This window comes from Sciurus carolinensis, chromosome 6 (genome assembly GCF_902686445.1).
Source record: "Sciurus carolinensis chromosome 6, mSciCar1.2, whole genome shotgun sequence".
Classification (NCBI taxonomy): Eukaryota; Metazoa; Chordata; class Mammalia; order Rodentia; family Sciuridae; genus Sciurus; species Sciurus carolinensis.
This window is the reverse complement of record NC_062218.1, coordinates 32,387,169-32,407,821: the sequence shown is the minus strand read 5'-3', so window position 1 is coordinate 32,407,821 and position 20,653 is coordinate 32,387,169. Positions and strand designations below refer to the sequence as shown.

The 20,653-nt window shown below is 36.8% G+C and overlaps 1 protein-coding gene across 1 annotated transcript in view; it reads right to left on the bottom strand.

Moving 5' to 3' along the window:
* Wdr70 (WD repeat domain 70) overlaps positions 1-20,653 on the bottom strand; it is a 329,962-nt gene that overhangs the window by 41,419 nt on the left and 267,890 nt on the right. Inside the window, exons 11-13 of the mRNA XM_047556126.1 lie at positions 7,345-7,444; positions 4,620-4,704; positions 3,162-3,300 (exon numbers count right to left, since the gene is read on the bottom strand). Of these exons, the coding sequence (XP_047412082.1) occupies positions 3,162-3,300; positions 4,620-4,704; positions 7,345-7,444 (324 nt within the window). The remainder of the gene's footprint in view (positions 1-3,161; positions 3,301-4,619; positions 4,705-7,344; positions 7,445-20,653) is intronic.

Below are 20,653 nucleotides of genomic sequence, written 5' to 3'. Positions count from 1 at the left end.
TTTTCTAAAAATTGCTAGGTCATCTCCCAATTCTATTTTATCCATTCTTCTTTGCCCATATTTTTATCATACAAAAGTAATGAAAGCCTTTTAAATAATATTTCAAAAGCATTATGCCCCATCTACACAAAAACAAGAGTGAGCTTGTAAACTCAAGATTTGAGTTATATCCTAAAATTCACCTTAGAAAAGAGGCCAAGCACACTTATCAAATCACAAAGAATTGGGTAATAAAGAATATGTGTGTGGGCTTGAGGAAACACAACTGAACTACAAAGGAAGCTTTGGAAAATAATTGTGACAATTGTAAAAGGTGTACAAATATCACTGCATACAGTGAAAATAGCAAAGGTTAAACATTACCATTCTCCTAGTGAAGGAGTTGAGCCTCTACACTAGAGAAAGGAAATTTTTCAGCTACAGACACTCCAGAAAACAATTAAAACAAGTTCTTTTTAAAACTTTGTTTCAAAATAAATATGGAAAATACACTCACTGTATTTTTAAAAGCTATATTTGGTGAAGATTATAGGATTTTTAAAAAATTAATAACATATCAATTGCATAGATTAACATCCCCTGAGTGAAAATAATGTTTGACTCTATATATATAACACATTGAACTTGATGTTCTAGAATAAAATTATCTAAGGATTTATTCTGTTTTAGAAGAGGGTGTGAGAAGAATACAACCAATTGTCCTTTATTAAGGTGATTGAACACAGAACCACCCTGCCTAAGCCTAGCAACCAAGCGTACTACCAACTATTATTGCTGAGAACATGGGAAGCTGCCTTTGTGCAAATCAAAACTCAATATATATAAGTGCCGTGCTATAGTAGAACGTGGTATTACTAAAAGAACAATGACTATTTTGGTTTTTAATGACAAAAACACAATAGAAGAGAGTTTTTTTTTGCTCTGTTTCCAAAGTGTCCATCCTTTGTCCATTCCAAGGAATGCATTAGTTTCTTTACAATCCAAGAAGACTTAAAACTCAAGGCAATAGGTCAAAAGGGCAGTTTAAAGCCCCTTTAACCTACTTTCTACTATATAAACTGAAAGCAGTGCACACAATACCACAACTAACCAGTGATGTGAAGTCCCCTCTAAGGTATGAGCTTTTGTCCCTATTTAAAGTTCTTCTTCATATATCCATTTGAATGGATCTCAAAATCTGTTTCCTGATTTTTCTAATATGATCCAGTATATGGTATACTCTACTCAATGAACTTTTCTTTTGTTAACTTCTTTTCATTTGCTCATTCCTTAGATTCTGTGGGCTCATTTTTTCTATCCTCTATGCCTTATCCTTACTCAAACTCATTAGCAACTAACATTGCAACTGTAAACTATAAATGCTTCTCCTAAAATTTTGTTCTTTCTCTTAAGTACCAAACTCATTTGCTCATCTGCCTACCAAGCACCAAAAGTCCTACAAGTATTTCAAGTTCAACATATCAACAACAGAGCTCACTGCCTTTCTTCCAAAATCTGCTTATTTTCTATAAATATATTTTTATCTGGAGGAACATTCACCCGGTCTTCCAAGTTAAAAACCTCAACCTCCAATAGAGAACTCTAACAAATCTAACAAACCTAAATTTTTCATTTCAACAAGATTAATTAACTCTTCCAAAACCTATGCCTAAATGTGTCATTTCTATGCTTTAAAAACACAGCTACAAAATAAAATAATTTCATATTTCATGCAATCATACTTATACATTCCAATACTATAGTATTTGAGGCCAGTTTATCTTTCCAAATATAAATACATTTCACTTTCTTTACTCATCACCCCAATGGCACACCTGTGTTCTGCAATATGCATAACTTGCACTTCCCAAGTATAATACCCACTCGTTCACTAAATATAGAGTTATCTATGTGCCAGGCATTGTTCTAAGCACTGAGGGTACCACAGTGAACAAAATGTATTTCTGCCCTTATGTGACTTACATCCTGACAAAAGCAGACAGACAAAGACAAATAACCATATAATACATGATGTGGTGGTAAGCGCTATGGAGAAAAATATCCAGTTAGAAAAGCAACTTAGAGAACAAAAATGTATCAAATTAAGGGACACTAATTTTTCCAGCAAATAGCATGTTCCTCCTGTAAACTACAGAAGTTCAGCATATCTTTAAAAATGTAATCATACTTCTACATTTCTTGATTTATTTACATTTCAACTTAAATTACAATTTAAAAAGGCAAGAATAATACTGAAATGTACAGTCATGGAGAGGCAGGGCAAAACAGATTACTTATGGAACAACCAATTATAATAATTTTACTTTTTGAGATTAAGGTTGATGGAGTCAATTATTTTTCTTTTGATTCTAGTGTTTTGGTTGGCTCTTGGATGCACCCCAAAAAAGTATTGTAAGTGCTGGCAAATTTCAAACTATGTCATGAGATTAGAATCTATAAAACTTGAATAATCATCCAAAATTCATTTCATTGTTACTTTACTTTTTCTATAATATTCAAACTACCATGGTTTCAAATTTGGGGCCTACAAATTAAGACTCCATAGTAATTCTAGAACATTAGAGACAAGAGCTTTTTACTAGTGATTTAAAACCATTGTTTAACTGTCTGAATCACTCAAGCACATAATACATCTCAACTATTTACAAAGAGTTGAAACAACTGGAGAAACTACATAAAAGTGGTGTTTAAGATACAGGACATTACTAAAGGGTGTGACAACGAGCCAAAGAAAATTTACGCAGACATTAATTGGCCCATTTCATACTCAGAAAACAGAATGATTTGCCTTCCCATCTAAATAATAATACTCACTTAAAGAGAATTTAACTTTTCCTCTGGGAATCTTCACCATTATTATATTATGTGTGGCTCCAATCTCAGGCCATGATGGAATGAGTGAGTGAAAGTTGGTATTTTATTGTTCATATAAAAGTGTAAAGAAAATAAAAGGTTCTGGATTTTTTTTTTAAAGATATATAAGTTGAATCTGAAATGTTTTAAGCTTCCCAATAACTGGACAGCAATTAAATTCAGTGGAAGTGGAGCCTTACCTTAATGACCACAACCTGGAAAGCAGAATTCTATTGAAGTTTGCAGGGTTTAGGAAATAAAGATAAATGTTATCACTTTCTCAAGGCTGCAGAGAAGAAGACACATACCGCATCAGTGATGTCGATTTCATACACTCTTTGGAAAGTTCTGCGCTCAAAGAAAACGAGTTTGCCACTGCCACATCCCCTTTGAACAGAGGTACCGGTGACTATGAGTTTATCATCTGGACTGAAACAGCAGTCAGTCCTAAAAACAAAAAGAGTTCATAAGTATAAACTTATGTTCCCTTCAACAGTACAGTAATGAGTAGATTAAATAAAACACAAACATCACTGTAAAAAGAGCTAACTCTTCATTGATCTTCATGATAATCCTATGAGGTAGATAGTATTCCCATTACAGATGAGGAAACTAAGGCAAAGAGGTTAACCAAACCATGCCCATGATCACACAAGGAAGGGGTACAGAAGGGATGCAAACACAGGCAGCCTGACTTCAGAACCTAAGTTTGTTTGTTTTAATTTTTTTAGTTGTAGATAGACACAATGCTTTTATTTTATTTATTCATTTTTATGTGGTGTTGAGGATCAAATCCAGTGCCTCATGCATGCTAGGGAAGTACTGAACCTATGTGTTTAACTTCTATATTATAAGTTTTCATGTAAGGGAATGTGGGGAAAAACTCATGCAGACATTGAGGGTGTCTACAGACAGACATAAATGACTGATTTCTAAGTAGAGATTATTTTAGGCATTTTGGGGAACTATTTCCTATTATTGCCACCACTGACACTATCTTCAAATCATTTCAGTTGTATAAGTCCAGCATCATAAAACAAAGAGCAGGTTGCACTGTTGGAAGCTAACAGATAATTGGTGGCACTGATTCAATGGTTTTTATTACCAGGGGTCTGGTCACCTGACTGAATAATCTAAGACATGGCTCAAAGAATTCATGTAGTTAGCTTTATTTGTAGCAGGCATTACAACTCCAAAGTTCTCATCCACTATAAAGTCATGTATGTTTTTTGATGTGTTTTAACAACTGATGCATGGGCAGTAGAGCATGTTAGAGACTGTTAAATAGCTTCCTCCAGTTGATGCTTCCATTACTTTCACACTCTCCCTGTTGATCATTATTTATCATGAACATGAACTTTCATTTTACCAAAATGGAAACATTGCCTAGGTACTAAGGACTTGGAGGTTAAATCCCACCTTAGCTGCCTCAGAAAAATCTTCAAAAGTTCCAGCTGCCAACTTAGTAGAATGAAGTAACAGTGTTTAGCTATCCAGAACAAGACGGTCTGAATACTGAAGGGATTGTGTGTGTACACAACATATATACAATAAGACACAGGAACATACACACACATGTCATTTAACTTCAAAAAAGTTTTTAGTCTGAAGAATGTGAAAAATGAAAAAAAAAAGCATCTTTCAAAAAACAGATTTCAATCTTTCTCTCAAGTCCCTTTTCTAGAAGATATAAAAGACATGGTATAAATTAACATTAAGGTACAGAAATTTCTTTTCCATTGTCCTATGCCAATCAAATCACTTACATTGGGAACATGGTGGGAAGACCCGAGGCTGAAAACAGTGGCTTATTAAATTGTCGGACGTCCCATAATTTTAATGTATCATCACCTGATAGAGGAATGAGGAAGAAAAAAAGTGAATTTCACAAAAAGAATTCATGTCAAAGTTAAGATCTGCTAAACTCAGTGTACAAGTGTAAGGAAGGGAGAATAAGAACAGAAGGAAGGAGGAAAGACAGAAAGAGAAGCCAGGTACACATATTTTACCTTTTTAACCATTAAGGAAGTTTGAAAGCAGTAATAAGTGCAAGAACAGTAGAAAGTTACATGATAATGAGTCAGCCTTCTAGAAATTACTTTCCAGATTGATGGAGCATCTGTATGCTAGAAGAATCTACTCTAAAGCGTGAATTTTAGAACAGATGGCAGTTCCCCATGGAATGTGTGAGCATAACCTGACTTGAGAAGATATCAATTTCAGGACTGAAAATAGTTCAATTTACAACAGATTCTTTTCCCCACTAGAACGTGGACAGAACTATCCATTAGTATTAATGAGAATGAGCCATGTTATTCCCTGCCCTCCTGTGTAACTCTACCTGTGGCTATCATTCTTCACTTTGCTGGGGAGTACTACTTTTCCAAGTCATTTAAAGAGTAATGAATATTCTTTTAAGAATCACTTTTATGTTTCTATAGGGTTACTAACAAATTCCTGACCAGAACAAAAGCCAAATTCATATAAATAATGTCTTTGCTGTTCTTCCCCCATAGTGCTCACAGTTGAGACCTGCCTCATCCCCTTAGGTCCAATAAGGAATCAGGATCAGGTACAAGTCAGGTGAGTAGAGAGTTCAATAAAAACCCCCTTCTCTCTCCAGTGACCCTTCTGTCTAAAACCCACTTTCTGACAGGTACACTAATCCACAACTGCTAGGCTCTGAACCTGCTTGTACTGAAGGAACTTTGTAAGACTTACCTTTGGGGTTGTTACCTTATTACTTTTAATGTTTAAAAGTTACATATTCTTATAATTCTCCAACAATATGAAAATACTAATCTGCATTAATTCCAGTGAACCCAGTAGGTTCTAGAACTAGCAGGAACACCTAGTAACACCTTTGGGACTCTGCTGAATAGACTTCCATCTGTCATTTCCTATACATCCAGGAAGAAAAATGATGGAATACAGTATATATATGGTGTTGGTCAATTAAGTTATCCAATAGTTATTATACAATGGAAGAGGGGAGTTAAGAATTATCACCAAAATGGCTTTCACTGAAATAGAGTGAGTCCTATACTTCTAAGACAGTACTTATCAACTGGATGAAGGCTGGCCTATTTTAGAATATGCTGGGAAGAATTTTCAAGTAATCCCCTCTTTTTTCCCTTCTTCTCTCTCAAATCTAATTTAGAAATTTGAGCATACCAACCCAAAGAATGTGACAATTTCTATGTGGAATTTTATAATTTGAAAAACCTTTCCAGGGGATTAAGACACACTGTTGGAATGAGAACCACTGTTTTTGAGTAAAGAATATGTGTAGCTTTAATTAGAAGACATCTCAGAACTCAAGTTAGAATCGATGAAACAAAATAAATATTTTACTTAAATCCACACTTACTATGTGTACTTTAAAGAGAAAATTATATGTACATGTGTTTTGATTTTTTTTTTTAAAGAATGCAAGTAAAGGTAATTTGTATGCAATGGATAAGGCTTCCTTAGAGGAAAGAGAATCTGAATGGAGCTTCCAAGAGTAAAAGGGCATGGACCCATTAAATGGGGGAAAATGGTGCTAGGTCTCTTCATCTGTCCTCACTTCCACTACCCTATGTACCACATCATAAATTATTTCAAGAAAGGGACCCTGTACGATATTCACAGTCTACACACAGATCTAGAATAATGCTCACAGTAGGTGCTCAAAATATATAGTACTTAAGTAAATAAATGAAAAAATAAACAAACATTACTAGATTTGTCCATGCAAAGTGTAGATCCTTCTTTGGCCTACAGAATGCACACAATAAATCCTTTATGTGATATTTAAGGTCATCTGTTACATGGCTCCAAACTATCTACCCTGTGTACTATTTTCTTTTCTTTACCCACAAATGGGCCTGCAAGAAGAATTTCAGTCAAAATGCAGAGTTCATAAACCTGCCCCCACAATTACTCTTCTCCTTCTATTAAGGAAGCCTTATACCATATGAGAAAGATGTAGCAAAATATTAGAGAAAAAAACCCATAGAAATGTGGATTTAAATTTAAATAAATTTAATAAATTTAAAATATGACCATCTAGAATTATTTTAAAAATAACATCTAGGTATACAACTTTTTTAAACTGAATTGAGGTAGTGTTTGAACTGGAAAAACAAAAGTCACTGGTCAACAAAGAACTTTGAAACACCAGATACAGAATTATAAAATGGCATAAGAATGAAAAAAATGTAGGCGATCCTTTAGAAAAATCTGAAGGCAGAGGCAAATTTCATCCATGGAGGCATCAAACTCTTAAGCAAAGAAGTCTCTTTCTAAATTTTACTTGATAACTTCTAATACAAACAATGTTGCCAAGTTGGAAATGAATTTTAATGAAAAAAAATCAGACTGGTATAGTTACATTAACAAAAGCACAGCTAACTTTACTAAGTGCTAAGATATTAGTGCTGCTTCTTTAAAGGTTAAATATGATCATCTTATATGTAGAAACACATCAAAAAGAAAGTTTCAACTTACCTCCACGAGAGGCAAGGACATTACCGTCATAGGAAAAAGTCACACAAGAAGTGTCTGTGCCTGGATCATGAGCCTGTTTATAGTGGAATTTAGGGTGAACCTGTTTGGAAAAACACAGTGTTAACATCTCACTTAAATTCAGATGAGAATATTTTTGAGGCAAGAATGCTTCACTTTATCATACAGAACATTATATACACCTACAGATAAAGAATTAATTTCACCTGATTATAGTTTCTTTCCAAAAAAAATTCTGAAAGGCTTTTCAAAGTATCCATTAAATGAAGAAAAGATAAGGTAAGTTCCAGCAGGAAACAACTTTCCAGACAACTTTACGAAGCCCTGAGCAACACAAGATTACAACTTCATTTAGTTCTTCATGTTATACTTAGAGTTATTAGAATTATTTTCTAAATTTAACTGAAAGAGCAAATATAAATACAAATTACGAATAAGCATACAATTTATTTGCTCAAAAATATTTCTGGGTGGGCTGGGAATGTGGTTCAGTGGCAGAGCACTTGCTTGCCTACCATGTTTAAGGTTATGGGTTCAAACCCCAACAATACAAAAACAAACAAAAAAAGATATTTATCATATTCCTAGTATATGCCAGACATTGTGCATATGGTTGTAGGTTTTGAACTATTATTAACATGCCTACTAGATAATAATTATGACAATAATAACAGCAACTAACCCTTATGCAATGCTTTTTAAATCTTGGGCACTGTATCTTTTACTACCTTGCCTATTTATTCCTCAAAATCACTCTGCTAGGTGCTGTGATTACCATCTCTATTTTATAGTTTAGCAATCTGAAGCACAGAAGCAAGTGTCTTATCCAAGGCCACATAGTTTGTAAGTGGCAGACATGTATGTCTGAACCCAAAAATCCTACTCTTGAACACTGCACTAAACCCCCCCCCCCCTTTTTTTTTAAAATCTCATCTATCTTCATCTTTTTACTTTTTTTTTTTTTAAATTAGCCTTTCCTCATGTAACATTTTCTTAAGTTTTGAAGGGAGAAGTTCAACATTGAATCTTTACATACATGGATCCAAACAAGATGAAAAAAGAATGATTTAATATTGTAGGTTCATTTACTTTCTCTTATTTAAAAAAATCACTGCAAGTAAATGGTTATAACCACTCAACAAGAGAGGTAAGATGAAGGCAGATAAGTAGACTCCTAATGTCACTTCTCCACAGTTGATGATTTGTAAATCTACTAGACCAATCCTGCCACTTAGTTATGATTCAATAACCAGCACAGGCCAAGTACTAGGAAGTCAATTATCTCCAAAAGTAAGGATCCACATGAACAAAGTCTGGTCCTTTAAAAACTTTATCCTCTATAAAGCTGTTACTGATAGAGTACTGTCTGTGATGGCCAACTGTGTGTGTATTTACGTGCACCTGTGTATGTGCATGTACACATTAATAGTTCTGGGCCATTACCAATTTTCCTAGAGTCATTCCATTGCAGAGGACACAGATACTGCTGGTAATGACAGCATGTGGGTCTCTCCAGGGAGTCAAAGGTCTGGGAATGCAATTGCACCAACTCTTAGCAAAGAATAAGTCACAAAACAGAACTTATGCACTTTACCATCCCAACAATATCCCTGACATCCAGTCCTTGGGCTTACAACTAAAAGCTTCTAGTAATGAGGAGTACATATCTCACAAAAAGTAGGTCAGTTCATTAAAAATAATAATAATAATAATCTATACCTACTAAGTAAAAATTGACCTTAGTTATTTCTCTGGGTGAGAATAAAATTTGTATTAATTATCATGTTTCTATCTTTTATTGATATAAATGATTCACTGATTTGACATTTTATTAATTGGGCTGATAACTATCTGGCAAACACTATATTAAGCATTGGAAACACAGATGTACAGAAATAAATAAGGCTTCTTTTCCTCAAAGAGTTGACATCCCCTGAGAAGATATGGATGAGCATACAAAGTGACAAGTGCAACAATGGAGAAGTATACAGTAATATATAGCACTGAGAGAGGTCCTTAACTCAGATTTGAGAATGGGGGGGAGGAGCAAAAAGAAATCAGAGACCTAACTGATAAAGTAAAAGCAGATGAAGGAGCAGGAACAAGAAAGTGTATTCCAGAGAGAGGATACTACATTGCAGTAGGAATCATATATATATATATGTTTAATCCTTTATTTAAAAAAATATTATCTGCCATGTATCCAGAAGTATGTTAAGGTAAAAAAAGTAGGCAAAGTCCCTGTCCCTGTAGAGGCTTAAATTCAGCTGTAATGAGAATGATATCAAATATAGTCCTGTAAATTACCAATCAGTTGCCTAAGGAATACAGTGTGAAAAATAGGTGCAGGAGTTTAGATGAGTGTCAATTCTCTGAAAACAAAAGGTTCTGCAGAAAAGGCTACACTGCAATGTGCCCCCCAAAACAGGGAGTATTTAGCTAAACAAACAAGGGGAAGACACTCCAAGTAAGGAGAACATTAATTTGGTAAGCACCCAAATGTTACAGCATTTAATTCTGGTTAGAATTCCAGACAGCCCCAGCTCCATGGGCTGCATCCCCAGCATGTCTCAGTTTTGAGAACAGGCTTTTCTCCAACTATCACCTTTTATCTTTACCTCTCCCAGTAGCTCTATTATTATTATTATTATTATTATTATTGATAATGGAATAGTTGGCACAGTTTTGTGAAAGCAACTTGTCTATGACTTTTATATAAATATACAACATACAACCATGAGCCCTGGAAAAGCCAAATCAACCAAGATTTGCTTCCAGAATCTCAGAGTTATATCAGCACAGGTATCCTTAAAGAAGATACGGATGAAGGTTGGGGGAAGACTAAATTCTCTAAAGCCAAGCTATTATTATTTATTTGTTTATATTATTTTACTTGACTAGAAGCTTACTACATAAAGGCCTGGATTATCACATCCTTATCCCTGGAATTCTCAGTAATTATTTCTTTTTCTTCTTTATCACTGGTTGCTAACTTGGCCTCTGTCTAAATATTCAGCACATTGCTTTCTTATAGTTTAAGCCATTTTTTGGAAAGTTTGGGCTCTATCGCAGTCATTATCTTACAACATATTGTTGGGATAGACACTATGACACAAATGGTTGCCCTAGAAATACCTTCACTAAAAATCATAAAATATTGCTCCAACATTCTTTGTCTAAAAACACTAAACACCTGGAGTTTACATGGTTGTATCATTTTTAAGACTTGGTGAATTGGTTTGCTAGGACTGCTTTTAAAAAGTACCACAAACTGGATTGTTTAAACAATACAAATTCATCATCTCCTATTTCTGTAGGTTAGAAGTTCAAAATCAATGTGTCAGCAGGGTTGCCTCCAGTACTGGTCCAAGTACTGGAGATGATCTGGGTGGAGGAATGTCTACAAAAACAAGTGTCTGTTGGTTACTATTAAGTTTTACTGATGCTTCGCAGAGGGAAAAAAAGAAAATGGGAGGCATTAACAGGTAAAGACTAGGTAGACCACTTCAGCAGCTTCCAGAGAGACTGTTAACTCCCTGAAATGTCAGAGTATATTTGGACAGATGTCCCATAGGATGCTAGATCTGTAGACATTCCACCCATCCTCTCACAGTTTAAAGAGGTGACTTCCTTTTGCCTAGTAAGAACTAGAATTTCCTCCTCCTGCAACCCCCACCCCCAAGGGACCAGGTACCTCCTCTTCTTAGGACCTGTGCCTACCTTCTCTCCTGACTGCCAGAATAATAATTAGGGTTAAACTCAGTATTACTCAGCTGGGTAAGAGCTGGGCATAATATAGGAGGAAAGAGAATATATACCAAAAGAGATTCAAAAATTTGCTAGTAGCTACTGGATTTTGGGGGTGCTTGATCAAGGAAGCTGGGATGTAAGATCATGTAAACAAGATTCAGTGATTTGGGGACCCATTTTTGGACATAAGGTTTAACACCCTAGCAAGGATCTCAGGGGGATAACTTTGCTTCTAGAATAATACTAGAGGCCTAGAAAAGTGATGGTCAATGTTGAATAAAGCAAAAATGTCCAATTATAGATGATTAAAAAAAGAATAAGAAAGATAAGAGAAGTGAGCATGCTGAACTGGATATATTTTGTCAAGTCAGAAAACACAGAATATTATTTTTCAAGGGATAGCCCAGAGGCCACACCATTCAACAAGGTCATCAGGAATGCACAGGTCAGCGGGAATCAGCATTACCAAGAAGTGTAGTGGCAGCTCTCCTGTGCAGCCCAGGTCTAGTCACAGAGCTGGGGGAGTAATATCCATGGAAACATGGGGCCTGAAGTAATAAAAGTCAACTTGCAGGGTTTAATTACTAGTACCAAGAGGCTGCAATTGCTATAATGACTGGCAAAATCAGAGAGGCATCCAACAGGGCTTGATGCATAGGGAGCTTCAAAGATGGTAGACACTACAGAGCATCCTTGGAGGCACAATAATGGGCAACCAACAATGAAATAGAGAAAGAAAATCTACAGTGAAAAACAGGGATGAATGGGAAAGCAGGAGGCTGAGGGTAGTTACCCCCAATAAAAAGTCATGATCTTTTGCTCTGTTCCCATATCTGAACTAATTTTCAGATCAAATGCCTATTGATGTCAAAGGCAGATTCCTGAAAGAAAGGACATTGCTACATACTAGGGCAAGTATGTGTTGTGGTATTTCCCCTAGTCCTTCCACAAAGGGATTGCTGACTATTATAAGCTTAACCAAACAGTAGTCCCAATTTTACTGGTACATATAATAAATACTCAGGGTGACTTAGACTCAGAACTTCCCACTGACCTGGCCAAAGCTTTCTTAGAACTATGCTGTGGTCTGAGGTACTTCCTACCCTCCTTTCCCTCTTTCTTTCCTAGAGGTCAGAACTGCATCACCATCAGTTTCTTTCCAGCCTCCTTTGGCTATGTACCCATTTTTCCCTCATGGCATTTTGGCAATAGAATTCCTATATATCAATGCTGCCATGGGATCGGCTTCTCAGAGAACATTAGCAAGTAAGACACAAGAAAAGGTCTGCAAAGGAATGTACATTGTGATTGCTCTCTTGCTGCTTCTGGACGTAGCCATCAGGTGAAAAAAGTATGGACTAGCTTCCTGGATGATCAGTCACATGTGCTTGGTCATCCTATTAGCACCAGCTGGCAATTAGGCAAGGGCAAGACATTTGAGGGAGGCCATCCTAGACCCTCAACCACAAGTGAGCCATCAGCTGCAAATGCAATACAGAGCCCCACAATCAGCCAAACCTGTCTAGACCAGAAGCACCACCCCCAAACCACTCCACTGACCCACAGAATCTTAAATAAAAAATGTTTTAAGTCACTAAGTTTTAGGGGTAGTTTGTTATATCGCAAAAGCCAACTGACACAACATAAAGAATAAGAACCATGCCCATCATAGTAAACATTACATGGGGGCATTATTACCAACTTCTTAAAAAGGTTGATTCTTTCTCCTCTACTTAACATTCTACCAAATAATATCCATCATATTCTAGTCCCATGACCCTGTAATTCAAATTTATTCTACTTTATCCATGTCTCATACTTTATAAAATCATTATGCTCCTCCTCTTTACATTTTCTGTACCTATGAGAATTCTCTTTAGCAATGTTTTTTAATTCTTGTCATGGCTGGCTTCAGATAGATAACTATTGTCCCTAGGAAGTTGTAATCTGTTTCCAAGGACTTATAACCATCATTTCTTCTACATACTCTTTGACACCAACTGAAGTAATAATATTACTTCAGTTACTCTCCTTCAGTTACAATTATTTGCAGATGGTAATACAGAAATGGGACAGGAGAACACTTGGAAATAGCTCATTCTTAGAGGTCAAGTGAGGGAAGGAAGGGTTATATACTTCAGTTGCTTTTCTTTATGGTACTAGATGAAAGTTCATTTTCCACGTTTCTGATGCTTTCTTTCAAGTAGGTCAGCTTCAGATTATTTTCTTCCCAGGCACACCATCTGAACTTGAGAACCCAGTGCAGTCTTAGAGTACAATGTCATACATCACATATCATGGTGCTTATAAAAGGAGCATACTTAATATAGAAAATGAAACTGAACTTTTGAGCATGTCGCAAGGAAACAATATGTTTCGTGGTAAGTTGACAGCTTTCTAAGTTTCTAACTTCTTTTAAAAATTAAGTTTCAGTCATGTTTTTCCCTCCCCTCCTTCCTTACTGTTTTTCGTCCTTTCTTTTAAGAAATAATTTAAAGGCAAAAGACAATGGATATAATCAAAGTCCATTCATCATTCTCCATGATGTAAAAGTGAGATATGAAAACTTTAGAATCCACATTTACAATGTCAACCACATTTATTGACAACCCGGTGAGACACACGACACTGAGAAGAATTAAATTAAAACATGGGATACTCTTGAAGTGATGTGCAAGCTGGGAAAGGGGAAAAACACGTTTGACCTCTTTTCTTTCATGGAACATTTACTGCACCAACTATAAGCCAAGCACTGTGTCAGGTTTGGTGGGAAACTGACAAGTGAGAGAGGACAGTGCATTTATGACCAGGGCTGCACTTCACAGCAAAGTTCTCCACTCTTAGTCTGGGTTCACTGCTACAACCACTAAGATTCTCAGCTATGACTTAGCATTTATTTATCATGTTTGCCAAAGAGATAACCCAGCCTTCATTCATAACTGGACTGTGTTGTAACTATATGACTATTTGGTCATCTCCAACCAGGTGACTGCAGGGTGTGACTACGTAAGGCTCTATCTGATGACCAGCTGGAAACTGTAGCTGCAGAAAAAAGCTCAGCCACTGAGATGTGTGAGTCACAGGCATAATATGACGACAGTGCTCTGGAATCTTCTGGCTCCCCATGTGCTTGCAACTTGAAATTCAAGGTGTTTACTTTAGTCTATAAAACAAACCCCTTATGGCTAGGGCACAAGTTACCTTCACATTAATCTCTCTTCTTATAAATCCTAGCTGAGATCAGCGGGTATACCATTTAGGCACTCTAGATTTATGTTTCAGAAATCTGGATGCAAAAAAGTTTTAAAACCCTACAGAGGGCCCGTGCTTTTAAAATTTCAAAAAGGCATGAAATGAAACAGCCTGTCTTTCTTCGACTTTGAGACTCTGATTTATAATCCTGAGACATCATACAGAATCATTTAAAGATGAGAATATTATCTGATTAGACAATTTAAATAACTGGTAGATTTTACTGTTGCTCAATTTAAGCAAAATATAATTTTTACTGGGGAAAATAATGAGGTAACGAATAGAGAATCTCGTATGATATTCCATAGGTCTCCAGATGAGGATATCACCTAAATCACCAAGAAGAATGATTTAAGATGAAAGTCCTTCCAGAGAGATAGCCCAAGAGCAGGGTTTCCCAGAGAATGTTTTGTGTAATATTATCATATTGGGGATGGGGGTGGGGGCTATAGCCAAGTAAGCCTGGGAAACTAGAGTTTATTTGCATACCATGGCCTTGTCTTAAAGATTCACAATACACATCAGTATATTAAAAGCCAGATCTTTTAAGTAGGACTCCTGGAATAAATCAGGCTCTTTAACATTTCCTAAGCTTATTTGACTACGGAACCTTTTTTTTTTTTCCTTTTCTCCAGATAGCACATGTAGGCATGGATTGAAGTAACATTCTCTGAATCTTTTTTATTGGGGAGGAGGGGACCAGGGATTGAACTCAGGGGTACTCAACCACTGAGCCACAACCCCAGCCCTATTTTGTATTTTTATTTAGAGACAGGGTCTCAATGAGTTGCTTAGGGCCTCAATTTTGCTGAGGCTGGCTTTGAACTCATGATCCTCCTGCCTCACCCTCCCAAGCTGCTGGGATTACAGGTGTGCACACCCAGCACATTCTCTGAATCTTAATTGGGAAAACACATATCTAGAGCAAGGGTTGGCAAACTTCCTGGAAGGAAACAAATGGTAAATATTTTAGGCTGTGAGGATCTCAGACTATTACAACCATTCACTTCTGCTATTACAGGTTGAATGCAACCACAGACAACACATAGACAAATGGATAATGCTGTGTGTTCCAATAAAACTTTATTTAGAAAAAGAGGTAGCAGACTAGATTTGGCCCCAAATCAGCTCAACTTTAATCTAGAGAGAACAAAAAACCTTAGGGAAAGGCCCTCTATTTCTCAGATCACTGAGGTCAATTAGAGGCTTTCTTGTGATACTATAACTTGTAACCCTAATGGGGGTAGCAATAATAGTGATAATGATAACAGCAGCAGCTATTTTTATCAAGCATGTTGTGACTTAGGGTGATAAAACATACATTTTCTAATTTCATTCTTTAAAAAAGCCTCCTGAGTTATACATAATTATCTCATTTTACAAACAAGGCTGAGTGAGGCTCAGTGAGATAACTTACCCAAATATATATGGCAAGAAGTTGTCAGAGCAAAACCTCTAGCCCTGATTCTAACTCTAGGAGATATCCTCTTCATCAAAACACCCCTTTATGATAAGCTGCCACTTATCATATTTCCCAGATGTGTACGGGAAAATGTTATAGTAATGGCCTTCAATGAATCAAGTCTCCTTATATCCCCAAGGCGGACAGTGCAATGAGAGGGATCAATAATATGAAATAACTGCTTTCTCCTTCAAATTACATAATACCTTATTTTATACTATTAAGGATTTTTCAAAATATTCTATTACAAATTCAATCCAAGACAGAGAGTAGCAGTCTTTTATTCATGCAGGGAGAGTAAACATTACAAATCAGTCATTTGCCATTTCCTCTTAGTCCCAGTCAATGGAAGCTGGTACATAATAATAATATCTAACATTTATTGCATACCTACCATGGGCTACATACTGTCCTAAGTGTATGGTGTCTGTTAACCATTTAAATATTTTCAACAGTTTTGTGAGATAAGTACTATCATTACCCTTACTTTCCAGGAGAGTATGAGGTACAAAAAAATGCAAAGTCAGTTGCCCTAGGTCATATGGCCCATATGCAGCAAAGCAAGGATTTGAACTTTGGCAGCCTGACTGTAGGGTCTGCGCTATTAGCCACCAGTATACCCAGCATATATTCTGGCTTTTCTGATTTTAGGCTCCCTTTACTCTGAGCCCCATTTGCAACTAAAAAGTGAGCCTGGAGTCTGTTCATACAACATCTTGTTCTTTCCCTACTAGGCCCATTCTCTTGCCAACCACTGGTGGAATTCAAAGGTGAAAGGTGGGCAAATGCAGCAAGTGTGTGACAGTGGATGAGTGCAATACCCATTTCTGTAAACAGATAAAACGATCACCATGGCTCCACTTAATTCCAGGTCACCAGCTAAATTCAGTCCATAAGCATAGGCTGTTTAGCCTTTATTCAAGATCACACCAGAAGTCCCTGAAGAAATTTAAAACTGGGTAAATAACAGTGACAAGCTGATAATAAGGAAATCCCATGGCTGTGGCTCTCCCTGGTTGCCCTTTATAAGATGTTACCCTTTCTCCTTATCTTTAACTCTTAAGTTTAGAGCGACAGGGTGTGGGGGCTTGGATTGTCTGTAACACCTAAGAAACACACATGTGAACGCAAGTGCAGCTCCCAATTCAGTTCCTTTAATTGAAGAGGAACTTGGAAACCACCATGCCAACACCGGAAGCACAGCACCACGGAATGACCTGCCTAGACGGGAGGGAAAGCCCGGCGGTCCCCTCTTTGAAGTCCAGCTGCCTGAGATTCACTGGCAGCCGACCTTCAAAGAGAGCCGATGCTTCCTTCCCTCAGCCTGGCCGCCAAGCTTCCCGGGCAGCTGGGCGATTTAGCCACTCTCTGCCCAGCTGTCTGTGAACTCTGGCAGCCAGTTCAAGTGAGGGATAGTGAGAAGGTGGGGAAGCGGGAGGAGGAAGAGGGAGGGCAGGTTGTCAGGCCTAGTGGCGCCACAGAGTAAAAAGGATGCTGAGTTTCCTTGGAGTCGACTTTATCAAAGTTAGTCAAAAGACCAAGTTTCCAAGGGTGAACAATTCAACTGCACTACAAAGCAATTTGCCAGTGACCCCAGGAAGATTCCAAGTACACTTTCCTACAAAAGCTGAGTGAACCTCAAATGACACTGTTGCTTCAGAGAAAAGTCCTACATGGGGATGTAGGAAACCAAGTCAAAGTTAGGCATCAAAAATGTGATTTTTCAGAAGCATGAGTTGATGCTTTTTAGGTATTTGGGAGATTGTTTGTCAACTGTGTTGTGGCAACCCTTCTGTTCCCCTGGCAGCCAATAGTTGAAACAACTTACCTGTTTCTGCGCCTGTGCAGCAGATGCATGGAAAAGATGGGCTCATTTAACATAAACACTACCCATGTGCTATTATGTTTATCCTCTTGAAACCACATGCTCAGAGTAGAGAAGAGTGAGCTTTACAGTTGCAGGTGCAAAAGGGGTTGAAGAATGAATGGCTCTGTAGCAAAAACAAACTTTCGAGAGAAGTCTAGCTGAGAACAAGATGTTGAATTTGGTAAAGTGGGAGATTATCAAAGTAACTAGAATATAAATGAATGGGAAGGAAGAACTGAGGGGTCACGAGCAGAAGACTAAATAGATTGCATTTTAGACAACTCTGTAAGTTATACGCAGATAAAGAGGAGGGAGGATGGATGCCAAGAAAAAATGATCATAAATTACATGAAAACTTTTCTCTAACTTGTTATGATTTAATTAGAAGAGGAATGCATGGATGAGCTGGTAATGTATTCTATTACAACATGAACGCAAGACCTATATATTCAGATAGACTACCTTATCTAGTTACAAATTTATTTTTCCTGCTCCTTAGAACTGTAAACTACATGACACAAAGCCTGGTACAGTAGTGCATATCTATAATCCAAGCAACCTGGGAAGCTAGGCAGAAGGATTACAAGTGTTCAAGGCCTCAGTGACTTAGCGAGTCCTTCTCAAAATAAAAAATAAGAAAGAATGGGGATGTAGCTCATTGGTCAAGCACCCTTGGGTTTAATCCCCAGTACCATAAAAAAAAAAAAAAAGGAATATGATACAGCAGCCAGTAGTAAGTTCAGTGGTATTAAATACATATGACCCAAAACTTATAATCTAAATTTGAAAGTATAATATTAGCCTATAGAAGAAGGATCAAATAATATATGCTGAAATTTACTAATTCTATGAACACTTATCAAGCCCTTGCTATGTGAGATGCACTAAAATAGGTGTGGCAGACGGCAGAATGAGAAAAAATGGCTCTTTACTAGCAAGGAGCTCTGTCTAGAAAGGGAAGTAAACATAAAAATAAATATTTACAATAAACTATATAATTGATAATGAAAGTATACACAAACTACAGAGTAAAACCAACCAAAAAAAGTTCACTTTACAATGGTAATATAATGGTAACAGGTTGGGAAGGGAGGAAAGAGAAGTCCAGTAAAGCCTGGTAAGGATGCCTGGCCATGGTCTTTGAATCTCCTCTGAGGGTTAAGTACGAGATTTCTAGGGATAGAGGACATGTTACTCTGCTAGAGGACTCAGATATAAGAGTCTCTGCTATAAGAGACTTGAAAGTGTGAAATAGCATATAACTTGGGAACTATGGGTGGGACTCAATAATAGAACAATAGCAGATAAGACTGAAGAGTTAGAAGTCAGATCATTAGCAGCTTCATATTCCCTTCCACAGAGTTTGGATCTTTACTTTGTTGGAAACATTGAGGCTCTGAAAGGTTTTGAGGATAGAGAGGTAAGGTGATCATATCAGTATTTTAAAAAGTCACTCTGCTATTTGGTGTTAAGAAAAGTAAAATAGAAAATGGAAGACTGAACAGGGAGATGAGTCAGAAACACTTGCAGTGGCCCAGGTGAGAGCCTGAAGCTGGATTATAGAGAAGTATGTAAGACAGTAATTTAAGTTGTACTCAGTAACTTTGGTAGGGGTGGTTCTGGTTAACTTGTGAAATGGACCCAGCAAATAGAGTCTACTCTGGGTAGAAATCTGGGAATGATAGAAGAAGAGTTGAAGGAGGCTTCTGTTAAACCAAATAAATGAAAAGCAGAAACTTGAGCATATTTTCTAGGAGCCAATAGGAATGAAAAGGATAAAAACACACAGGAAAGGAAAGTAACTGATAGAATTATGTCTCAGAGGAAACAGGAAGGACATGATCAAACACACAGGTGGAAGGATTAGACAGGAGCTAGGAGAAAAAGACCTCTTCCTTGGAGACTGCAGGGAACAAGGCTGAGAAACTAAGGCGGGATGAACACATTTTTATATACGAGTCCAGTCTACTGTGTTTATTTTTCTATGTAAAGGAAAGGAGGTTACTGAATAGGAATTGGGCTCACGGGCAGGCAGAAGGTTGTAATTTGGACCAAAGAAGAGTTGGAAAAGTTCAAAAACACCCAAAAAGATGAATGACAAACCTTTCTGCATAAGAAGAAAGAGATTGCAAAGGTGAGAAGAACCAAGGAGAAAACATATATTATAAATCCAGAATGGCACCAACCTGCAAAACTGTGGCTTTTCTCAAGTTGGACGTAGAACCAGAACAAAGGAGCAAAGAAACCACACTGCTGGGGTTGCAGGGAAGAAAACAGAAAATAAAGCAATTTAAAATCTAGGTAAAATATATATTATAGAAGTCAAATGATCTTTTGCATTTTCTTCAAGGACTATGCTTCCGAGTTAACTGGTTCGAATTTGCCTTTTTACCTCAAAAGTCAAAGTTGCAGTCAGTGTCATACAACTTTAACTTGGTGGCTCTTTTACAAAATTAAAATCAGTTGCCCTTTTCAAAATGTATAGTTTGTTAGAGAAAATGCCCTCATAATAACTAAAAATGAGAATACCAATATTCTGTTTATTCTAAGCATTGTATTAATTAATTTGAAAAAAGCAGTTCTAATTTCACTAACTTAAGAATCAATTTGAAGCAAATGTTTACTGGTTGCCTTCTAAATCCATGGCATCGTGCCATGCTTATGAGAACAGATGTAGAACACAATCCCTATCTTTAAGAAGAAATAAACTATAAATCATATTCTAAGAGTGTTTTAATAATTTTTTCTTGTTCAAATTTTATCGTATTTGATAATGATCCTAACGATGTGATATTTTAATCAAAACCACAAAAACAATGACCTAATAGTACCTCTCACAGCAAAACTAAAAATAAAACTGTATTTTCACTTATATTTTAATTTGAAGAAAGAGAAGACGGAAGAAATGAATAGGAATATATAACAATCCACAGGCATTCAAGAAACTGGGGATGATTCCA